Genomic DNA, 19,897 nt, shown 5'->3' with positions numbered 1-19,897 from the left:
CCTCTACATATAACTGGAAATATTTACCATTTAGATGGGAACAATAGGGAAGTTTATGGAGATCTCAGAAAGTCACTTTCTCTTTCTCTCTCACATACACAATGCCTGATAAGTGAGGAGGAAGCACTCTCCCATTCCAGCATGTGAACATTTTATGCATGTATTGATGATAAAGGCTCATACCTTTTGTTGTTGTAAATTACTTTATACCCGTCATACCTGTACCTTTATCTTGTATTAAGTGCTGTTGTCAACACACTGATGCCATTACTGATTCGTGAGAAAGAGAAATGAGACACGAGAGCAACTTTAGATGATAAGATAAACTGTATGCAAAATAGACACGGCTGCATCAGATTTCCAGACTTTTTTTTTTTAGCAGGAACATATGGTGTTGTGATTAACTGTAGTTTCATTGTTTGAACAAAGCAAGGTAGGAAAGCCTGTTTCTCTCACGGAATAAAAAATAAAAAGATAACTGCAACTTTTTAATCACACAATTTTTTCTTGCAACTGTGGAAAAAAAAAAAAAAGTGTTACAATTGCTAAACAGAATTGTGAGACAAACTCGTGAGTTGCAACTCCAAGAAAAGTCTGAACTTTTTTTTTATTCCGTGGCAGGGTCAGAAAAACAGAACTGTGAGAATGTAAAATTCAAAGAGCATCAGATAAGTTGCCAGTTTGTAAATGAGTCAAAACCCATCCTGTCTGGTCTTTTGATGTTTGATGATTTGGTTTCAAATACTTGAAAAGCGGAGGAACTTTCATAAGTGACCTTTTACACCAAACACTCTCCCTGAAATTTGTAACCTTATGTTTTGGTGAATTCATGGCTAATTAATAAGAATTTGTACAACATCTTTCACAATTTTCATATGATCTAATTATGACCCTCTGAAGGTTAGGTTTAGGGGTGGACCTTGTGCATACATTCTTCTTTGTATAAAACATATCATATCAATTCATATGAATTTAAAAAACCTCCACATTTTCTTAAGATATTCAGTTCACATACATGAAAAAAGACATGGAATCTGAATAACCTTTCAAAAGGAAAACAAAACTGAACATGTAATTTGAAAAACCCTTCAAAAAGAACACAGAATGGAATGCAGAATCTGAAGAAAAAAAAAACTTTTTGAAAAGAATGTAAAACACGTTTTTCAGTTGTTTTTCTGTATGCACTACATGGACGTGTTTGTTTCTTTTTTAAGTTTTAAGTTAAACTTTTAAAAAAATACAACTTTTTTTTTTTAATCCAGCTCATTTGATTGCAAAATGCATTTTCTATGAATCACCCTTAAGTCATGGCCTAGTTTACGTCCAAAAACGATTAAAATCTGGTGTTATTTTGGATCGCATAGTCATAAACGCAATAATACTAACAAACAAGACCATATAATATTGTGCCAATCATTCAAAAAAAAAAAAAAACTTTCTGTTGGCTACTCATTGACCAAAGACTAATTTCAGCTGTCTTTCCGTACAACTGGGAGCTTTAGTTGGAAACTACAAAAACTACTGGAAACTACCAATCATTGACTGCTGGCTATATATTAAACTATCAGAACTTTTCTTAGTAAAATATAAAAAGCAGCTCTTGGATTGAGATGATATATCCACACTTGAATATTCTAACAAACTGCAGGGTGTGCCTGTTGTAACACATTAACCTTTCTGCATTGATAAATACTGCCCTTTTATATTGATGTATCAACGGTAAACCCTATTTTCACCTTTGTCTTTGAAATGTATCCATATGACTATCCTTGTTTTGAAGTATGAGCATTTCCTCCTGGTTCTCTTCCCTAAACATCATGTACTTTAGACAATTAGCAGGAGGTTTAGCACGACATATCACAGAAAACATCTCTGTGTATTTATGAAATCACTTGTCTTAATTACCTACAACAGCATGACCTTTGATCACATTCATCTTTAAATAGTGTCAGAGGTTAGTATATAAATAATAAAAAAACACCACGTGTATACTTGTAATCAAAAATATATTTCCTCATTCAAACACGTGAAAAACAACTTCAGCCGAAACATAAAAATTAGGGGTCTCCAAAATCTCCTAAATACTTTCCACAGATCAGCAAATTACCAAACGAAAGGTCTGATAAGGTCTCCCATTGAACACTGCTGTGTCTCACACCACTGATCTCCAAACATCTCAGGATCAGCCCAGCTCTTCACGGGCTTTGCCTTGTTTGCGGGGCATCTTCTTACTGCTGCTGTCCTCCAGTTCTTTGTTCTTATAATAATGAGGAGCCACTTCCAACAGCCAGCCACTTTCAATCTCGATCACCTGCAAAACAGATAGAACGTTTCGAATAAAGCATATTTTTACATTTTCTGAAGAAATATTAAGTGCTTTTTCATGCAAAACTTGCTGACAGGAATGTAGGGTAGTCTTGGTGGTTGCCAAATCTAATGATTTCTAAATCTAATGATTCTAAAGTGCTAGGAGTGGATTTTAGTGTGTTACTATGATGCTTGGATGCGATAACATTAGTGATATCAGACTAAAAATACAGTGAAGGGCGACTCCATACCTGTCTCATGAACTCTTTGGTGGTGAAGACCAGCTCGTGGTAGATCATCCAACGTGGCTGTTCCTCGAAGAGTGAGCTGTTGGGATGGACGAAAACAGTCTGCTGGTGTTTGACTGTTTTATATCCCCCTTTACTCAAGCGTGCCGTGTGGTAGAAATATCCCGCAGTCACCGCCTGGAAGAAAATTGAAGAAAATCACATTTAGATCATAATCTGGTGAAGTTGTACTATAATGTATTGATATTTATTTTGTACACATCTCTAGAAATACTTGGTTTCAATTAAACAGTAGTAGATCACTAAACTACATAACTGAATAATTTTGCAATATTCAATTGCTACAGAAATCAGACAAAAAAAAAGTATTTGTGCACTTATTCATACCACAAATGATTCTTAGTCACCTAACCTGGATTTCATCAATGCCAAACACCTTTTAATAACCAAAAGTATCTGGTAAGATGTAGCAACACAGTCAGCAAATATGTAAGTATCCAGCTATTGTGTTAGTCTGAATTATGAAATACTCTAATGTAAAAAATAACATTGTCTTTTAAATACTGATGAATCATGGTGACACTATAGTCTTTCACAAAGCAGGAAGTACAAAAAAAAGAGACACATATTTACTCTTGAAAGCTGATTTCATTAAGTTTGTTTGAATGTTCCCCGTTTAATATTTTTCCTTCACAAATTTTTTTTAACCTGGATTAAAAAAACATGTTAACCTTGGGTTAAGCGCAATGTGAAAAGCCCTAATAAGACAAGCAAGCACTTACCTTCATAGTAAAAATGCTAATTGTGCCACAAATTCTACTTCAGTGATTTAAGCTGGTAAGGGCCACAAATAAGAGCGTCTTAAAACTTTAAAGTAAATACAGCCTATCAAGGTTAACTAAGGTTCATAAATTCAAGATAGCAATCACATGCAAAGCAGCAAGATTCTGCTCAAACACAATATCACTGGAGGAAGAAAGTGAGGGGGAATAAGGAAATCACCTTGCGAATGGGCACACTGTCACCGCTGCAGCTGGACAGTTCCACTTCGATCCTGTCCATCAACCCCTCCAGCTGATCACGGACATCTCGAGCTCTCTTCATGGAGCGAAACTGGATGAAGTTCTCGAAGCACCACTGAGTGGAGTAACCGCTCTCTACCCACTGACAGAGAAAGAGAAAACTATTGAATGCATTTTCCTTTCTGGCAAACAAAAACTGCACGCAACAATAAACAGCGCAAGCAGTGAAGTCTAATTCACGAACTCATGATTCATCCTTTTTACTGATTCAGCCACAAACTGATAAATACTCATTTTTGAGTAAGTGTTTTGGAATCAGACCGTTTCGAATCAATTCCCTCAATGATTTGCAAATAATTTTTTTTGTTAAGTCTGACTTGAACTGAACATGGAGCAACTCCATAAGAGAGAAGGAGAAAAACTCAGGCAGTGAATCGTTCAGAGAATTTACTGAGTTTACAACAGACTCCATCTCTGATTTGAGAATCATCACTTTGGTATGTTCGATTAAAAGTAAAAAGGGAACTACTTTACCCACCAAATTTAAAAAAAAAAAAAAAAGCTCAACTGAATACTAATGAATACAACAATTGTGTCTGCTGTGCATGCAACAACAAACACACCACAAGCAGAGAAGTCGGACTCACAATTGACTCTTATGAACATTACTGTGATTTATACTTTAGGTTATCAGACCATTCTATGAATGGTAGTTCATGTGATAATGTGCAATTAGAGATACATATTGAAATTGTTTTGTTAAAACAAATCAAAAAGTATGGTTGAAAAAATATGAATATTTTACACACACAAAAAAAAAATATGCATAGAGGGTCCAGTTGAAAGGTTGAATTGATTGGATGAAAAACCTTGTTTTGGAATATAAGACATTTTTACTTTTGGTCCCAAAAAGGCATAAATATTCAGAAGAAATTAAGATATTGTATGGCACCAATGCAATCAGGATCAGTAAAGTGAAAACATTACTGTAATTAATGCTTACTAAATACAGCCTGCTTCAGAACTTAAATTATTGAGCACTTCTGTAATCTAGCAACCAAAAAAACTTCTAAACGCTTTATTTTAGATGCCAAATGCTGCCAAAATGCTTTTTTTAATACAGTGTTTCTGCTGTTTGAACAGTCATTCTTACAAAACACTGTTCATTCCAAAGTTATAATTGTACAAGACAAGAACTTCCTTCTTCAGCATCTACACATAAACACACACGCCCGCAGAGGCCTGCATAACCTGTTCAGCAATGCATCTGCTGCAAAGTCACGCTAGAGGTGAGGAGTATTCTGACAATAACAAATCATTTCTGTTAGCACATGCATTCAACTGCTGGTCATATGTTCTCCATATAACCATGTATGTGACATGAAAATCTTGAATCTGGGCTGTAAACGTGTATGAAGCTTTAGACTGATTGCTGATCTGAGCGCTATTTCCAAGTGCATACATAAACACACCTGTGTATATACATTGAGCAACACCATGTGATCTCCTCCTGGTACAACGAAATTCATTCGAGCGTTGTCGGCATGAACCACCTTGTCCTTGGGGCGGTAGAAGATGGAGTTGTTCACCGACAGCATGGCCGCTATGGTTAGAATCTCCTCAGAGCACTTATAACTGAAGGACAGAATGATGAGCAATGTTTAAAACATCACGATAACAACTCCAGGTAAAAGGCAATGATGAGTACATAACAAAATTTGCAATTTTGACTCACTGTTCAGAAGCCAGGACCATTTTACTCAGCATGGGGTCCACAGGAAGTTCAGCCATCCTTCGGCCGAGCTACAGTGCAAGAGGAAACAAATAAAGTCAAAACCCTGGATGAAAGAGCTAAATATTGGCATATTTCCAGAGGGGATATTCATGAATGGAAAGCTGCAGTCATTTATTTCTAGTTCATTGATGGGTCCAGAACCCTTATTGACTCCCAGCCTTTTGTTGTAAACCTCTTTGTAAATGTGTTGTGAACACAATTGAATTTACCAAAGTTTGTATTCTATTAAAGCATAATTATAGGATTGTAAAGTTTTTTTTACACACCTTAGTGAGTTCACCGAGGTGGTTAAGGGCGCCCAAGGCATAAAGCTGCTCCAGCGCCAACACCAGTGTTTCATGAGGAGGAGGATCCATGAAGTCGAAATGAATCAGGTCATTTATGCCTGGCACACAGATCAGGAGAAACACGTTCGATTTTAAGCACATATTAAAATACACATTGTGTTTGATTATAGGGAGTGAATAAGTGTCAGGTCTATTTATTTATGCATTAAAGTTCCAATTAAAAAAAACCACACCACAAAATTGCCTGAGTTACAAAGACACTCAACACTAGAACCTTAGTGGAATGGCCTAAAAAGAATTTGGACACTTAAGCCATATTTGGCATTGTATGAATATCTTTCTGAGAATTTCATATCCATCAAACTGGCCATGTGGATTTGTCATGGTGAAGTCAGGAAGAAAAAGTCATTTCATTCATTCTTACCGAGACTTTTGAGCAGCAGAACCACATTGCCCAAGTTTGTTCTCTGGATCTCAGGGATGGAGGTCTCTTCCATCTCATGTTTAAATGCCCAGGCGGTGTACAGCCTAAAACATTTCCCAGCAGCCACTCTTCCTGCACGACCTGCTCTCTGATTGGCAGATGCCTGCACAATAACAAAACACATTATCAATCACTGCTTCACAACATCAGTGTTAACCATCATTTAACCTTATTAACTAAAAAGCATTACTATTTTTTTTCTCAAAAAAAAAAAAAAAAAAAAAATCACAAACATTTTATATTTAATATGACTTTTTTACTTAAATGAGTGACTCAAGACTCAAAACAAATGAGAATAAATAATAAGTCTGTCTCCATTTACATGTGATTAAGCTCTTCTTATCTTTCTTCTTATTATGGATAATTCATTTTACTTATTAATAATATTAATGTATTAATTAATATGGATACTAAATCGTAATAATTATTATTGTTGCTATAACTGATATATATACACAATATAATTATACTATAATAATGCTATTATTTTATTCTGAATATTACTGATGATTACTGATGATACTGATACTACTAATAATAAACATAAAATGTATGTATTTTATAATAATTTATTAGTACTTATAACTATTAACAATAATCAAGAAAGCAAATAATTATTGTTGCTGTTGCTATTTATAACAATTCTTGATCAATAACGGTTAATACAACAACATTAATAAATGAATGAAACTACATTTTGTAACATTCATACATCTAAATGTAATTATTGTTTTGGATAAAAGCCTTCAAATAAATGAATAAATGTAAATGAATAAATGTAAATGGCTAATTGTCTAACACTTTTGGGTTTCCTGCATACGTTACAGATCAATGCTGTTGCTAGAAGCTTCTCTTACTCGTGAACAGGGAGTGACAATAAGAGATTCCATTCCTGTTCTTGCGTTGTAGCTCTTTTGTTTGCAGAAACCTGGATCAATGACGTAGATGATGCCGTCGATGGTGAGAGACGTCTCTGCGATATTTGTGGCCACCACGACCTGCAGCCCAAAAACACCACACACAGTTACTAAAGAAATTCATATTCAGAGTTAAGCACATTTATCAAGACGAAGGAACAAAATATAGAAAAACATTTCCATAAGATTTTGCATCTCTGTGTCTGGTTTGATTTTGGATAAAAGCATTAGCTAAGAAAACATTTTCAACTAAATATGAGTAATCTTCCACAGATTTGAACAGACATGCTGCCCCCTGCTGGTGCTCTTACTTTGCGTGCTCCAGGCGGAGTGGGATTGAAGATCTTGGCCTGCATGTCTGAAGGCAAGTTGGCATAGATGGGCAGAACAATGAGTTCAGATATCTTCGAGCCCAGTCTCCTACATCTCTCCTGTAGAAGTTCACAGCATGCTTCAATCTCCTCCTGCAACACCAAAGCACACCGTAAACGTCAATATTACCAATAGAAATATCATCATACTATTGATGGTCCACAAACTGTCCTGATATACAAATACCAGAACATTCAATCTTTCTGGCTCATTACAGATTTTCTATTTCGACAAACAAAGCATTTTTTTTATTTATTTTACATCAGTGCATTTTATTTCTTTATTGATAAACAGTGGAAAGAGACAGGAAATGGATGTAGGGTTAGTTTAGTGTAAATATATTTAGTGCATGTTGTTAGTAGTCGCTGCAGCTCCAATATAATACCTCTGGCACCCTTGTTACCAATACATCTTATAAATACATATTAAAATATACCTGATAAAAACAGTTTAATTATGAAATCTTTTTTAATTTTACGTTTACTTGTATAGCACTTTCCACAACATATCAATTCAAAGCAGTATGTTATCATCAACCAGCCAGAAGTGACTGTGTCAAAAATCGATAGTGACGTATTGGAAAAGCTTTTTACTGCTACGTCATGACTCAGACGCAACACAGCTACTCTTAATAGATGTATGCACTGATAGATACGGCTCAAGTCCATCGACAAAGGAAGTATGAACTATAAACAGACTGAGTGCCAAGGACTGACCTGTCCTGTGAGGAACACCAGTACGTCTCCTGGCGGCTGAGTGACATGGATCTGTAGCACTGACACAACACATGCTTCCAGGTAGTCGGCCTCCGGAGCCTGAAGCAAGAGTCAAATGATATTAGCAATATGCAATGTTCAAATGAAGGCAAAAATAGATCAGAGAAATCACAACTGGATTCTTACCCCATGTCAGAGAAAGTCTAGTCGATAAATTGATAATTATTTCTATGTTATGACTAATATCGGATAAATGGCTGATATTAAAATTCTACACTATTTAGACTAAATAAATCAATTAAAATCATTTTAAATGCTAAAAAGTTAATTTAAGTATCACAACATTACATGAAAAAGGAATTCACTTGTTGATTACATATGACAGTGCTATTAATTTTCCTTTTTTCATTTTGAATCTTAATGAGCATTAGAGTTCATCTAAATACAAAAATAAACATGCACGATTAAATATACAATACATTACATTTCACCAATAATATATATGTCATCGTATGACAAACTGAATGTCTTCTGCTTTAACCACGGTCTATTACCTTCGTGTAGTAGATATCCACGGGAAACCTACGACCTGGAATCCTAAATACTGGTGCGTCATCAAAGAAGCAGGAGAAGCGCTCAGTGTCCAGAGTGGCGCTGGCCACCAGAACCTTCAGATCAGGGCGGAAACGTGCAATGTCTTTGATTAGACCGAAGAGGATGTCTGTGTGCAAGGTTCGCTCGTGGGCCTCATCGATGATGATCACACTGATCACAGACAAAACAGACAATTAAAAAGCAATGTTGGCAGTCATATTTTAAACTGTCAAAAATATTACATCTGTAAAGGTAAACTTCTATATCATACAAAATTAAAAAGATCAAATATTCAAATATTATTTTCTGTAAAGTAAGAGTCCTTAAATTACAGAGTAAATATCAAAGGGATAGTTCAGAAAAAAATTAAAATTCTGTCACGTAACCCGCAAGACCTTCATTTAGCTTCAGAACACAAATTAAGATATTTTTTATGAAATCCGAGAGCTTTCCATCCCTCCCATAGACAGCAAGCATCCTTACACAGTCAGGGATGGGGGAAGTTGTGGGGAATTCGGGGGAAGTTGTGGCCTAATGGTTAGATTTTGACTCCTAACCCTAAGGTTGTGGGTTCGAGTCTCGGGCCGGCAATACCATGACTGAGGTGCCCTTGAGCAAGGCACCGAACCCCCAACTTCTCCTTGGGCTCTGCAGTATAAGTGCTGCCCACTGCTTCGGTGTGTGTTCACAGTGTGTGTGTGTGTGTGTTCACTGCTGTGTGTGTGCACTTTGGATGGGTTAAATGCAGAGCACGAATTCTGAGTATGGGTCACAATACTTGGCTGTATGTCACTTCGCTTCACTTCAAGGATCAGAAACGCAGCAAGGAGATCGTTAAAATGATCCATGTGACATCCGGGGCTCAACCGTAATATTACGAAGCTACGAGAACACAAAGAAAACAAAAATACTTTATTCAACAATTCGTCTCCTCTGCATCATGCTATAGCGCCATTTTTGAGAGTATCACGTACGTAAAAAATATATGTATGCACATGTATATATGTATGTGTTACTCTCCAAAATGGTGCTATAAAAAGTTATTTTCTATTATTCTGGTAGCTTTGTAATATTACAGTTGAACCCCTGATGTCACATTGATTATTTTAATGATCTCCTTGCTACGTTTCGGAGACTTGATCGTGGTAGTACCCTTGCTGTCTATGGGAGGGTCAGAGAGCTGTCAGAATGCATCAGAAATATCTCAATCTGTGTTCTGAAGATGAACGAAGGTCTTACGGGTTTGGATCGACATCAGGGTGAGTCATTAATGACAGAATTTTCATTTTTGGGTGAAGTAACCCTTTAAAATATTAACCGTGTGAGATAAGTTTTCACCTGTAGCTGGCGAGGTCAGGCTCTGTAAGAAACTCTCTGAGTAACATGCCGTCAGTCATGTACTTCAGGATCGTGCGTTCTGACGTACAGTCTTCAAAACGGATGCTGTAGCCCACCTGTGAAAATATGGCAACATCCCTGATCAAAAAACTACAAATCTGCCACAAAGATAAACTACAATGTTCAAGTATGCAAATATTTTAACTGTACAAATTTGAAGGCTCATCATATAGAAAAATCACACATTTAGTAAGCATTAAATTTCCTAAAAAAAATTCTGACCTCATTTCCTAATTTGACGTTCATTTCCTGTGCGACTCTGGCTGCTACAGACATGGCCGCCACTCTTCGAGGTTGAGTACAGCCAATCTTCATTCCTCCGTTAGTGTACCCCTGATAAAGAAAAGAGGAAATTATCAAGAAATGCAACCTTTTTTTTTTTTACGTTTTTTGATCACAATTTTCTTTTTTATTATGTAATGGAATTATAGCTAATGTGTACTATTAATGCTCACACATCAAACTTTAAAAAAGAGGCCCTGCCTGTTCCAGATACTTTATATTCTTGTGTGAAGAAAGGCACATGAACCAGTGCTGGATCCACAAAAATCCTAAAAACTATCCGCCAGTAAATATTTTTTTTTATTACAAGTACGAACATCTTCCAGGAGATACTGAGGGATCTGGGTGGTCTTGCCAGATCCGGTTTCACCCTCTATGACCAACATCTGGTGGTCTCTGATGGCAGCGAGGAGATCTTCTCGGTAAGGAAAGATGGGGAGGCTGCGTCTCACTTCCTGGATGGACAGCTTCTGCTTCTCAGCTTGTGATAACTCGGGTTCACTTTCCTGAAGAAAATAGGAAGATACAATATTGTTATTATTTCTTTTATAAAAGACATGGAAATATGTGACTCTGGGCCACAAAAGCAGTCTTGAGTCGCTGGGGTATGTTTGTAGCAATAACCAAGAAAACATTGTATGGGTCAAAATTATTGATTTTTCTTTTATGCCAAAAAATCATTAGTGTATTGAGTAAAGATCATGTTCCATGAAGATATTTTGTAAATTTCCAACAGTAAATATATCAAAACTTAATTCTGGGCTAGTAATATGCATTGGATTCATTATGCATTCATTTGGACAACTAAAAAGATGATTTTCTCAGTATTTTGATTTCTTGGCAGTTGGCACCCTCAGATACCAGATATTTTAATAGTTGTATCACGGCCAATTACTGTCCGATCCTAATAAACCATACATCAACGGAAAGTTTCTTTGTTCAGCTTTACACTTAAGACTGGTTTTGTATCTCATGATGTGTGTAAAATATAATTCAGTGATGTTCACCATTTCTGACAGTGTTCCTTTCATAGTAATGGCCGTGCTGACGAAGTTGATCATCTCCTCTTCCTCTAGAATGAGCTGGTATCTCTCCTGCTCCTCCTTTATCCGGCGTTCCCGCTCTTCTCTGGCCCCGAACTGCAGGGTGGCAGTGGCCACTCTCGCCTCCTCCCAGCGGCCCTGCTCCCCACCTCCCTCTCTGGGAGTCTCTTCAAACTCCAGCTCCATGTCTTTCTGAGGAATGGACTGAAAGCAGGGGACAAAGAGGACAAGAGAAAAACTATTCAATATTTCATAATAAAGTATGTCAAATAAATATTTGTATGAATTTCCAATAACACATATACACTACTGCTCAAAGTTATGGGTTTGATAAGATGTTTCTCTTCTGTTTCTCTCTTCAAGGCTGCATTATTTGACCAAAAACACAGTAAAAACAGTAATACTGTGAAACATTATTCCAATTTAAATTTTCTATTTTAATATATTTGAAAATGTTATTTATTCCTGTGATGCAAAGCTTACATTTCAGCATTATTAATCCAGTTTTCAGTGTCACATGATCCTTCAGAAATCATTCTAATATGAACTAAAAGAACAGCATTCATTTGAAATAGAAATAGAATAGTCTCAAATCACTTTTTTAAATTTAATGCATCCCTGATGAATAAAAGCACTAATTTATGAATTATATGAAAAATTGAAACCTTGATATTAGGTACTGCTAACTGATTTAAATATCCCAGTCTTGTCAGTTTGTATTAAAATATCCCATAATCCCCCTGTAGCTCATCACCTTGTTTCTTTTCTCCTCTGGCATGTAGTATCTGTTCTTTCTCTCCTCTTTTTCTTTCGCTCCAGCTTTCTTGTAGTCTCGGGCCAGGTCTCTGACCTTCCGCTTGTATTCTAAATCTTTCTTTTCCCGTTCTGTGAGGTTCTGAGTGGAGAAGAGGTATTCCTCGTCCTTAATTTCAGCCTCGAGGTCATCAATCTTCTCCTGCTCTCTTTTGCCCAGATACTGCCATCGGGACTGTTTCCTTAACTCTGGAAGCTGAAGAGACCACACTGAATGTTAACAGATATCACTGCTGCTTCGTACAGAGTTCTACAAACTGGAATATTGTATTAATCAGGTCAACATGTTTGCATCATAAAAAGAACATTCTTTTGCATGCAAGTACAACTTAAGACTTCGTCACCATTTTCTTTTTATCCTCTTCATCCATTTTGAGTTTTTTTTGAGCTTCCTCATAAGCCTGAGATGATGAAATCAGACAATGCACATCATTAGCACTCATAATTTCCTAGATCATACTAGTAGACAAGATCTTGCTTAGCTTTACCTTTTTGTCGTTTCTCTCAAGTATGTGTCTCGTCTTGTCTTTGTCCTTCTGTTTCACTCTTTCTGCAAATGCATCCCTCTCTTCCAGATCTTGAATTCTCTCTCTCTCTTCCCGCTCCCATTCTTCCTCCTCATCTTCTTTAGCAGCTTTTTTGGGCTCGTCCATGACTTTAGTGCTAAAAGAGTCAAAGACCAAACAGGAACAAAAGTACAGTGATGAGATGCATAGTTGCCCCTTTCTGATTGAATGAGACATATTTAAAGCCTTTTATTGAAAATGTTTTGTATTAGTCCCGGGCTTTTGAAACTGGGGTCCGGGGACACACAGGGAACCAGGGAGTGCAAGGGTTTGATGTAATTATATAATTCATAATTAATAATTAAAATAAATAATGAATAAAATAAATAATTTAATTTAAATACATCCAAAATAGATTGACGTAAACAAATTGGCAAAACAATCAATGAATGAATAAACCACTGAAAAACATTTAATGGAAATGGTACAGTAAGGAAAAAAAATATTAATGTAAATATTCCAAATATTTTTTCATTTTATGATGTTTTTCTTTCACAGTACAAATTCTGCATACAACAAAATTTTATAACGGGGGTCCATCGCAAGAGGACCTTCATATTTGGGGGTCCGCGGCATCTAAAAGATCGACAGCCTGACATGATTACCTCTTTTTGCTGTCCTCTTCACTGGATGATGAACTTTCATCTCGTTTCTGTCTGAGGTGTTTTCTCTTCTTTCCTTTGTCCCGGTCTTTACTTTTCTTATCTTTTCCTTTTTCTCTTGATGTCTCTCCATCACTTTCACTGTCCTCCAGAAGAGTGTAGGTTCGGTTCTTTCTCTCCATTTCCATGACTTGTCGTTCCACGGCCCGAGCAGGTTTTTCTGCCACATGTTTTTTGGGAGCCTGAAATGGTCATTAAATGTAAGTGTATATCTTAATTTATGAATTCCATTAAACATACTGAGTGAGCACACTTACTTTGTTGTACAGCTCATGTGCAAACGCTGTGATTCTTTGATCAATATCAATGGTTCCGGTTTGCTCAAGCCGAGCCACAAAGTCCTGAGGTCCAGAAGACTTCTGCACCAGACCGATCATGAACTGGGCCACATATCGGTCACTCAAACCCAGGATGTCATGGAGCTGGTCACTAACCCACTGTTCCAGATTGGCCATTGTGACTGTGCACAAGAACACAACACATATAGTATTACACGAGAATGCATCAATACAGTTTTCACCATAATATAATGTGAAACACCAGATAACACTCTCGTAACCAACTCGAATTCAAAATTTCATTAAAATAAGCCGTCAAATTATATTGTGCGTGAAATTTATGTTTACAAGAAAAATTCTGTAGAAACTGAGACTGTTATTTTCCGATACAGAACATAGAAATTAGCAGTACGTTAGGTCAACAGCGGACACTTAATTATATTTATTCATTACTGTACTTGAAAACAGCCGCACCGTGTACAGTCAGATGTGTTTTATACACATACACAATACATACACGACTGTATCATAATTCAGAAGAAACTTCAGACTTACGTTAGCGTAGCGTCTCCACACGCTTTCTCCTATGAAAACATGAAGGCTACATCCGGGTCACTACGGTCTGTGCGCGACCTGTCAAAATAAAAGTCTGAGTAACACATTCAGACGTGGTCTAGCAATAGACACAAATTAAGCGAATACATAGGTAATATTTATATGAAATTGGTCTGTATTTGGTCTGGTTTGTAGTAGTCGCTAACTGTTCTGTTATGATTTTTGATAATTCATGTGAAAATTAAATTATCGCTTAGATCGACAATTAATCAGACGGCGTGGTCACGTGGTACATGTTACTTTTCTCAGTGCAAATCTAGATAATTAGATAAAAATATTAGATAGATGTTACTGGCTGCATTTTATTTCATGCACCGATGCTTGGAGACAACAGACTGTAAAGTTTAGATATTTTAGTGTTTCCGCTGAACCGTGTTATTTGAATCCTGTATAGTTTGCGGAACAAAACGAACATATATGATTCCTGTCAAAATACAAGTCTACATTGAAAGCGTTCAGAGCACCAGATGTGCCATGCTTAAATATGAATCGTTATATTTCCCGGTGGACGCGTCGCATGCATTTCCTATTAAAACGAATGGGAAATATAATGCCCACCTAAGACATAGTTCATTACAAATGTCCTTAAAACTTTTTATGTATATTTTGTAAAATCATATATAGCTACATTTTGTAAAGAATGTTCAAAACTATGTATTTTAGTTTATCAGTGACTGGTAGCTTAAATATATTTAGTGCTCCGAAAGATTAAAACTGTTGAGCCCTTTGTAGAAACTCCTATTTAACTTGCATTCAGTAAGAAAATTATATACGTAAACAATGTGACATATTCTCAAGTAGTAGCATGCAATGCATTTCTTTGATGAACCACATCATCTGGTGAGAAAGAGGAAGTGGTTGATATAAGCATCACCTCAAACTGTGACAGAACATCACATGCGGAACAACTTACCAGATATAAACATCTCGAATCTAGATAGCGCTTCAGCTCTTTCGGCAGAACGTGTTGTCACCCTTGGGATTGTGTGCTTGGAACCTACTAAAATTTTTATTAAAGAAATAAAAATTGGTTTCAATTCATAGATTATTGAGAGATATCGTCGGAGTGCCTTTATGGGGGGATTGATGACTGATGGCTGCAGACCATGTGTTGTTATATGGGCTGTATTTCTTCTGTCCTCCGTCATGGGATACAGACCAGTTATTGTTGTTCACGGGATATTAGATGGACCAAGACAGTTTGATATTTTGGCTAAATTTATCAATCAGGTAAGATCATTTTATTTTTTTATTTTCATTTCTTATTTAACCTCATTTTTATTAGGCCTATATAAGTTCATTTAATGTAAGTAAAATAACTAATGCACTTCTATTTGTATTTTTACATCATATTTTAAATGTTACATTATATTGTGATTTTAAACCAAAAAAAAAAAAAAATGTTTGCACCAAAACTTGAAATGCAGAAAAAGATCATTTTTAAAGTTATTTCAGTTCCATCTTACAGTTCACTATATTTGGTAGTTCTCCTTTTTATCAAGGATGAAACTCACCAACTTCTGTTTTCCACTGTGTTTTAGTCTCATCCAGGTACCAAAGTGACCACACTAGCACTTTATGACTACATTAGCAGTATGAAGCCACTTTGGCAACAGGTAGATGGATTCAGAGAGGCCGTCAGACCCATCATGGAGAGCGCTGATGATGGTGTCCATCTCATCTGCTTCTCACAAGGTCATCTAAACTTATATCCAATAAGACATTTGTTACATATACACCATTCAAAAGTCTCATATTCTCACCGCAGCTGCATTTATTTGATCAAAAATCCAGTAAAAACAGTAATATTCTGATATAATATTTCAGTTTAAAATAACTGTTTTCTGTTTTAATATATTTCAAAGTGTATTTTAATGCTGTGATGGAAAAGCTGAATTTTTTATCTATTTAATGCATCCTTTCTAAAAATAAATAAATAAACATTCATATTTTGGGGGCAAAAATCATACTGTCTCCAAACTTATGAACGGCACTGTTTAACTGTTTTTCATATCATATTTTCAAAGGTGGATTGATATGCCGAGGACTTCTTGCAACCCTGCCGACGCACAATGTTCACTCTCTGATATTACTGTCTTCACCACTAGCTGGACAGTATGGAGGTCAGTCCGTCCTATCCTCCCTTCATTACACACACCACAACATCTCTTTTATTTAAAGAAGTGCTTGTAAGTGTTTTGTCCATGCTTTTACAGATTCATCTTATTTGAAATATTTTTTCCCTAAATTTATCAAGTCAAGACTGTACAATTTTTGTTACACTACATACGGACAACGGATATCTATCTGCAATTACTGGAATGGTAAGTGGATGTGTCACTTTCATGCAAATCAGTGTTCTGCATTTCATTTGATTCACAGCACATCCTTCTCTGTCTTGTTCTTCCCTCTAGATCCACACCAAAGAGAGAGATACTTAAAAAGCAGCATCTATCTCGCCCCACTGAATGGAGAAATAGAGCATGCCAATTCAACAGGTAATTTCAGACGACATGGCTTTTGCTATCCAGTGTTTATACGCTGCTCAGATGACAGCGTTTGCTTGGGTTGATTGTGCACTTTCAATTCAGTGGCCTTGATTTGTGTTGTATGCTGCTGTTCTCTTGCAGCGTGGCGAGACAGTTTCCTGCGCATACAGAAGCTGGTGCTGATCGGTGGACAAGATGACGGCGTTATTACACCATGGGAGTCAAGGTCTCTGCAAATATTTCATCACGGGACATTGATCATCTAAAGTTTGTCAGAGTTAGAAATCATCAAAGTCTTACATGCTGGGAAAGGGTTAATGTGGTGTTTAGCAGACTGGAATGAATATGAGAAACATGTAGAGGGGCGTTTGAACTTCAAAAGGTCTTATAGGATTATGTGGTGGATTTTTAGAGCATGTTTTCAATCTCTACAACTCAGGCCCTTTTTACATCTTTTTACAGTTTATCTCTTTTTCCCCCCGCAGTATTTTTGGGTTTTATGACAGTAATGAAACTGTGGTTGAGATGGAAAAGCAGGATGTGAGTGGATACATTTGTTCCTATAATCATTTTGTAAAACTACTTTTGATTTTATTTAGTTTGTTAAAGGAAATGTACTCACTCTCAGGCAATCCGTGGTGTACATGAGTTTGTGTCTTTATCTAAACAGATTTGGAGAAATTTAGCATGATATCAACTGCTAAATAATGAATCCTTTGCAATCAATGGGTGCCGTCAGAATGAGAACACGAGTCCAGTCTATCAGTTGCTATCTTGTGAAGTAAAAAGCGTTTGTGAGATAAAAAAAATCCATCAAGATGTTTTTAACTTAAAATCATTGCATCTAGATAAAGATTTTTATCTATAATATTGCTTTCTACAGTGAAAAAGCCATCTTGTCTGAATCAGGAGAGAAATATGCACAAATCAGACACCATTTCCATGCAAAAAAAGTCGAGGATTTTAAGAGTCATGTGGATTATTGTGATGTTTTTATCAGCTGTTTGGACTCTCATTCTGACGGCACCCATTCACTGCAGATGATCTGTTGGTGAACAAGTGATGTAATAAATTAAGCCAATTCAGTTCTTATGAAGAAACAATCTCTTCTATATCTTAGATTGCCTGAGGGTGGGTTTTCATCAGATTTAAATTTTTTGATTAATTATTCCTTTAATGCTTTGAATTTAGTGGTGCAGTTTAGTTGTCCTAATCATTTTTCCACTTTCCCCAGTGGTATCTGAGAGATGCTTTTGGCTTGAAAACACTGAACTCAGAGGGAGCCGTGGTCAAGTGTGTCGTCCCTGGTGTACACCATACTTCCTGGCATTCAAACCTCACAGTTTACAAGAACTGCATAGACAAGTGGCTCACTTAATCTAAGGAGAAGGACAAAAGGAAACTGATCTTGTTACATGCATATGCACAATCCTCAATGTAATCATGTATCATGTAGATTATGATTGTAAACGTATTAATCACCTAAGATTTTTTATTTTTGCTAACATAATGTGATCCATTTTTTCTATAGTTAAAGTTTGCTATATAATATATAGTTTTCTATCTATTTTCTATTTTTCTAATCATTTTGAATATTGTAGGAAAGTTATTCTGTCCTGCCACCACAGATAATCCAAGTCTAATGTTCAATTTTAACAAATGAAATTATAAAATAAATTAATAAATTGTTATAAAAAATGCAAAAATGTGTTTGTCAGGGGATATACAACTTGTTATTATTAATTATTACAATTAATGGCAAAATCGAATGTTTGGAAATGTAACTTTCTCCTGACACACATAGAAATTACTGACTTAAAGCAATAGAAATAGAACATAGAAATAAATGATTTAAAGCCATTTACTTAGCAGGTGGAAATACTAGTGTTGTAATATTTTATAACATACATTACCATATGCACATGACTGTGCGAACAGCTGGAGTGCGCCACGCGGCTGCGCGCTGAAACAGGTATTTATGATTACGTCAGCAAGGTAGAGCGGCGCGCGGCGGCTGCCACTCTGGTTTGGGCGCACGAGAGCTTCTTCTCGAGACCTGAAGACACTTCCTGAGCTTCGGTAAGCGACTTTATCTGTTCATTTTTTATTGTAATGTGATATTTTCGTTTCTCGAAACTTATCGGGTCAGTTGACGGCTGTGTTAAAGAGTTGTTTGGTCTATCGTATCATGTTTTGTCCTCTGCAGGGTCAATCTGACATTCCGGGAGTCAAAAGTCAGTTTCGCGTGGGTTTATATCAGCGGCAGTTTTAAGCGCTGTGATAGTGGTTTAAAATTATTTTTCACTGAGCACACGGAGATCAAAACCGAGAGTTGCTGTGATTAGTCATCGTATGGAAAGTTCTCTGCCAGCGCGTCACTTATTTGCATAATTTATTTGAGTTTTTAAGATCCTGCTTTAAAGAGCCCCTGCTAGTTTTTCATAGATCTGATTATAAAGAGTAGTCCACCAAACAAAGACAATTCTGTCACCATTTATTCACCTGATGTTGTTCCAGACGTGCAGGGCTTGTAAGGAACGGAAGCGATGTTAGCCAGACTGACAGCTTCAGTCACCATTTACTTTTATTGAATGGGGAAAAACTGCAACGAAAGCAAATGGTGACTGGCTGTCAGTAACTTAGTTCACTTGTGTTTGACATTTCCTTTTGTGTTCCAGGTAAAACAGTGAGTTATACAGGGTTAGAACAACATTAAACATTGTGAGTAAATGACTACATACATTTTTGGCCAAACTATGCTAGCGTGGCTACACTTAAAGTCTTCAATAAATACATCAGTTTTGTTATATACATGTGTTTAGAGCTCAAGGCCGATGTGTCCATCCCGTGTAAACACTGAGACCGTCAGTAGGGGAGAGTGAGCTGTCCAGTGGATCCACCCCAGCCAAAGGACAACAGAGAACTACTCATAGATTTACACAGGTGTGTGTGTGTGTATGTGTATATATATGTATATGTTTTTGTTTACATAATGTGTATACTGTGTAT

The 19,897-nt window shown here is 36.5% G+C and overlaps 2 protein-coding genes across 4 annotated transcripts; one reads left to right on the top strand and one right to left on the bottom strand.

Annotated features, from left to right (window-relative positions):
- Window positions 1–575: 575 nt before the first annotated feature.
- LOC127952791 (pre-mRNA-splicing factor ATP-dependent RNA helicase DHX16) lies at window positions 576–14,417 on the bottom strand. The gene is made up of 21 exons (XM_052551552.1): window positions 14,340–14,417; window positions 13,764–13,966; window positions 13,450–13,688; window positions 12,767–12,941; window positions 12,623–12,679; window positions 12,220–12,474; window positions 11,430–11,669; window positions 10,740–10,928; window positions 10,363–10,473; window positions 10,081–10,196; window positions 8,703–8,913; window positions 8,149–8,247; window positions 7,372–7,524; window positions 7,001–7,141; window positions 6,084–6,246; window positions 5,639–5,757; window positions 5,313–5,380; window positions 5,050–5,212; window positions 3,558–3,719; window positions 2,559–2,732; window positions 576–2,311 (listed from the first exon to the last, which is right to left on the bottom strand). The coding sequence occupies exons 2-21, from the start codon at window positions 13,959–13,961 to the stop codon at window positions 2,183–2,185; spliced, it is 3,162 nt and encodes a 1,053-aa protein (XP_052407512.1). The 5' UTR covers window positions 13,962–13,966; window positions 14,340–14,417; the 3' UTR covers window positions 576–2,182.
- Window positions 14,411–19,832, top strand: ppt2a.2 (palmitoyl-protein thioesterase 2a, tandem duplicate 2). Of its 3 annotated transcripts, XM_052551556.1 has the most exons (11): window positions 14,411–14,490; window positions 15,444–15,629; window positions 15,941–16,094; window positions 16,427–16,522; window positions 16,616–16,723; window positions 16,814–16,897; window positions 17,030–17,114; window positions 17,374–17,428; window positions 18,123–18,967; window positions 19,567–19,609; window positions 19,711–19,832. In XM_052551556.1, the coding sequence occupies exons 2-9, from the start codon at window positions 15,474–15,476 to the stop codon at window positions 18,264–18,266; spliced, it is 882 nt and encodes a 293-aa protein (XP_052407516.1). In that variant the 5' UTR covers window positions 14,411–14,490; window positions 15,444–15,473; the 3' UTR covers window positions 18,267–18,967; window positions 19,567–19,609; window positions 19,711–19,832. The 3 variants fall into 3 exon arrangements, with proteins under 3 accessions (XP_052407516.1, XP_052407515.1, XP_052407517.1); XM_052551555.1 differs by lacking the exon at window positions 14,411–14,490 and having other exon boundaries at window positions 15,299–15,629; XM_052551557.1 differs by lacking the exon at window positions 14,411–14,490 and having other exon boundaries at window positions 15,299–15,629; window positions 19,688–19,826.
- The last annotated feature ends 65 nt before the right edge of the window (window positions 19,833–19,897 follow it).

Source organism: Carassius gibelio, chromosome B3 (genome assembly GCF_023724105.1).
Source record: "Carassius gibelio isolate Cgi1373 ecotype wild population from Czech Republic chromosome B3, carGib1.2-hapl.c, whole genome shotgun sequence".
Classification (NCBI taxonomy): domain Eukaryota; kingdom Metazoa; phylum Chordata; class Actinopteri; order Cypriniformes; family Cyprinidae; genus Carassius; species Carassius gibelio.
This window is presented reverse-complemented; position numbering and strand designations above follow the sequence as displayed.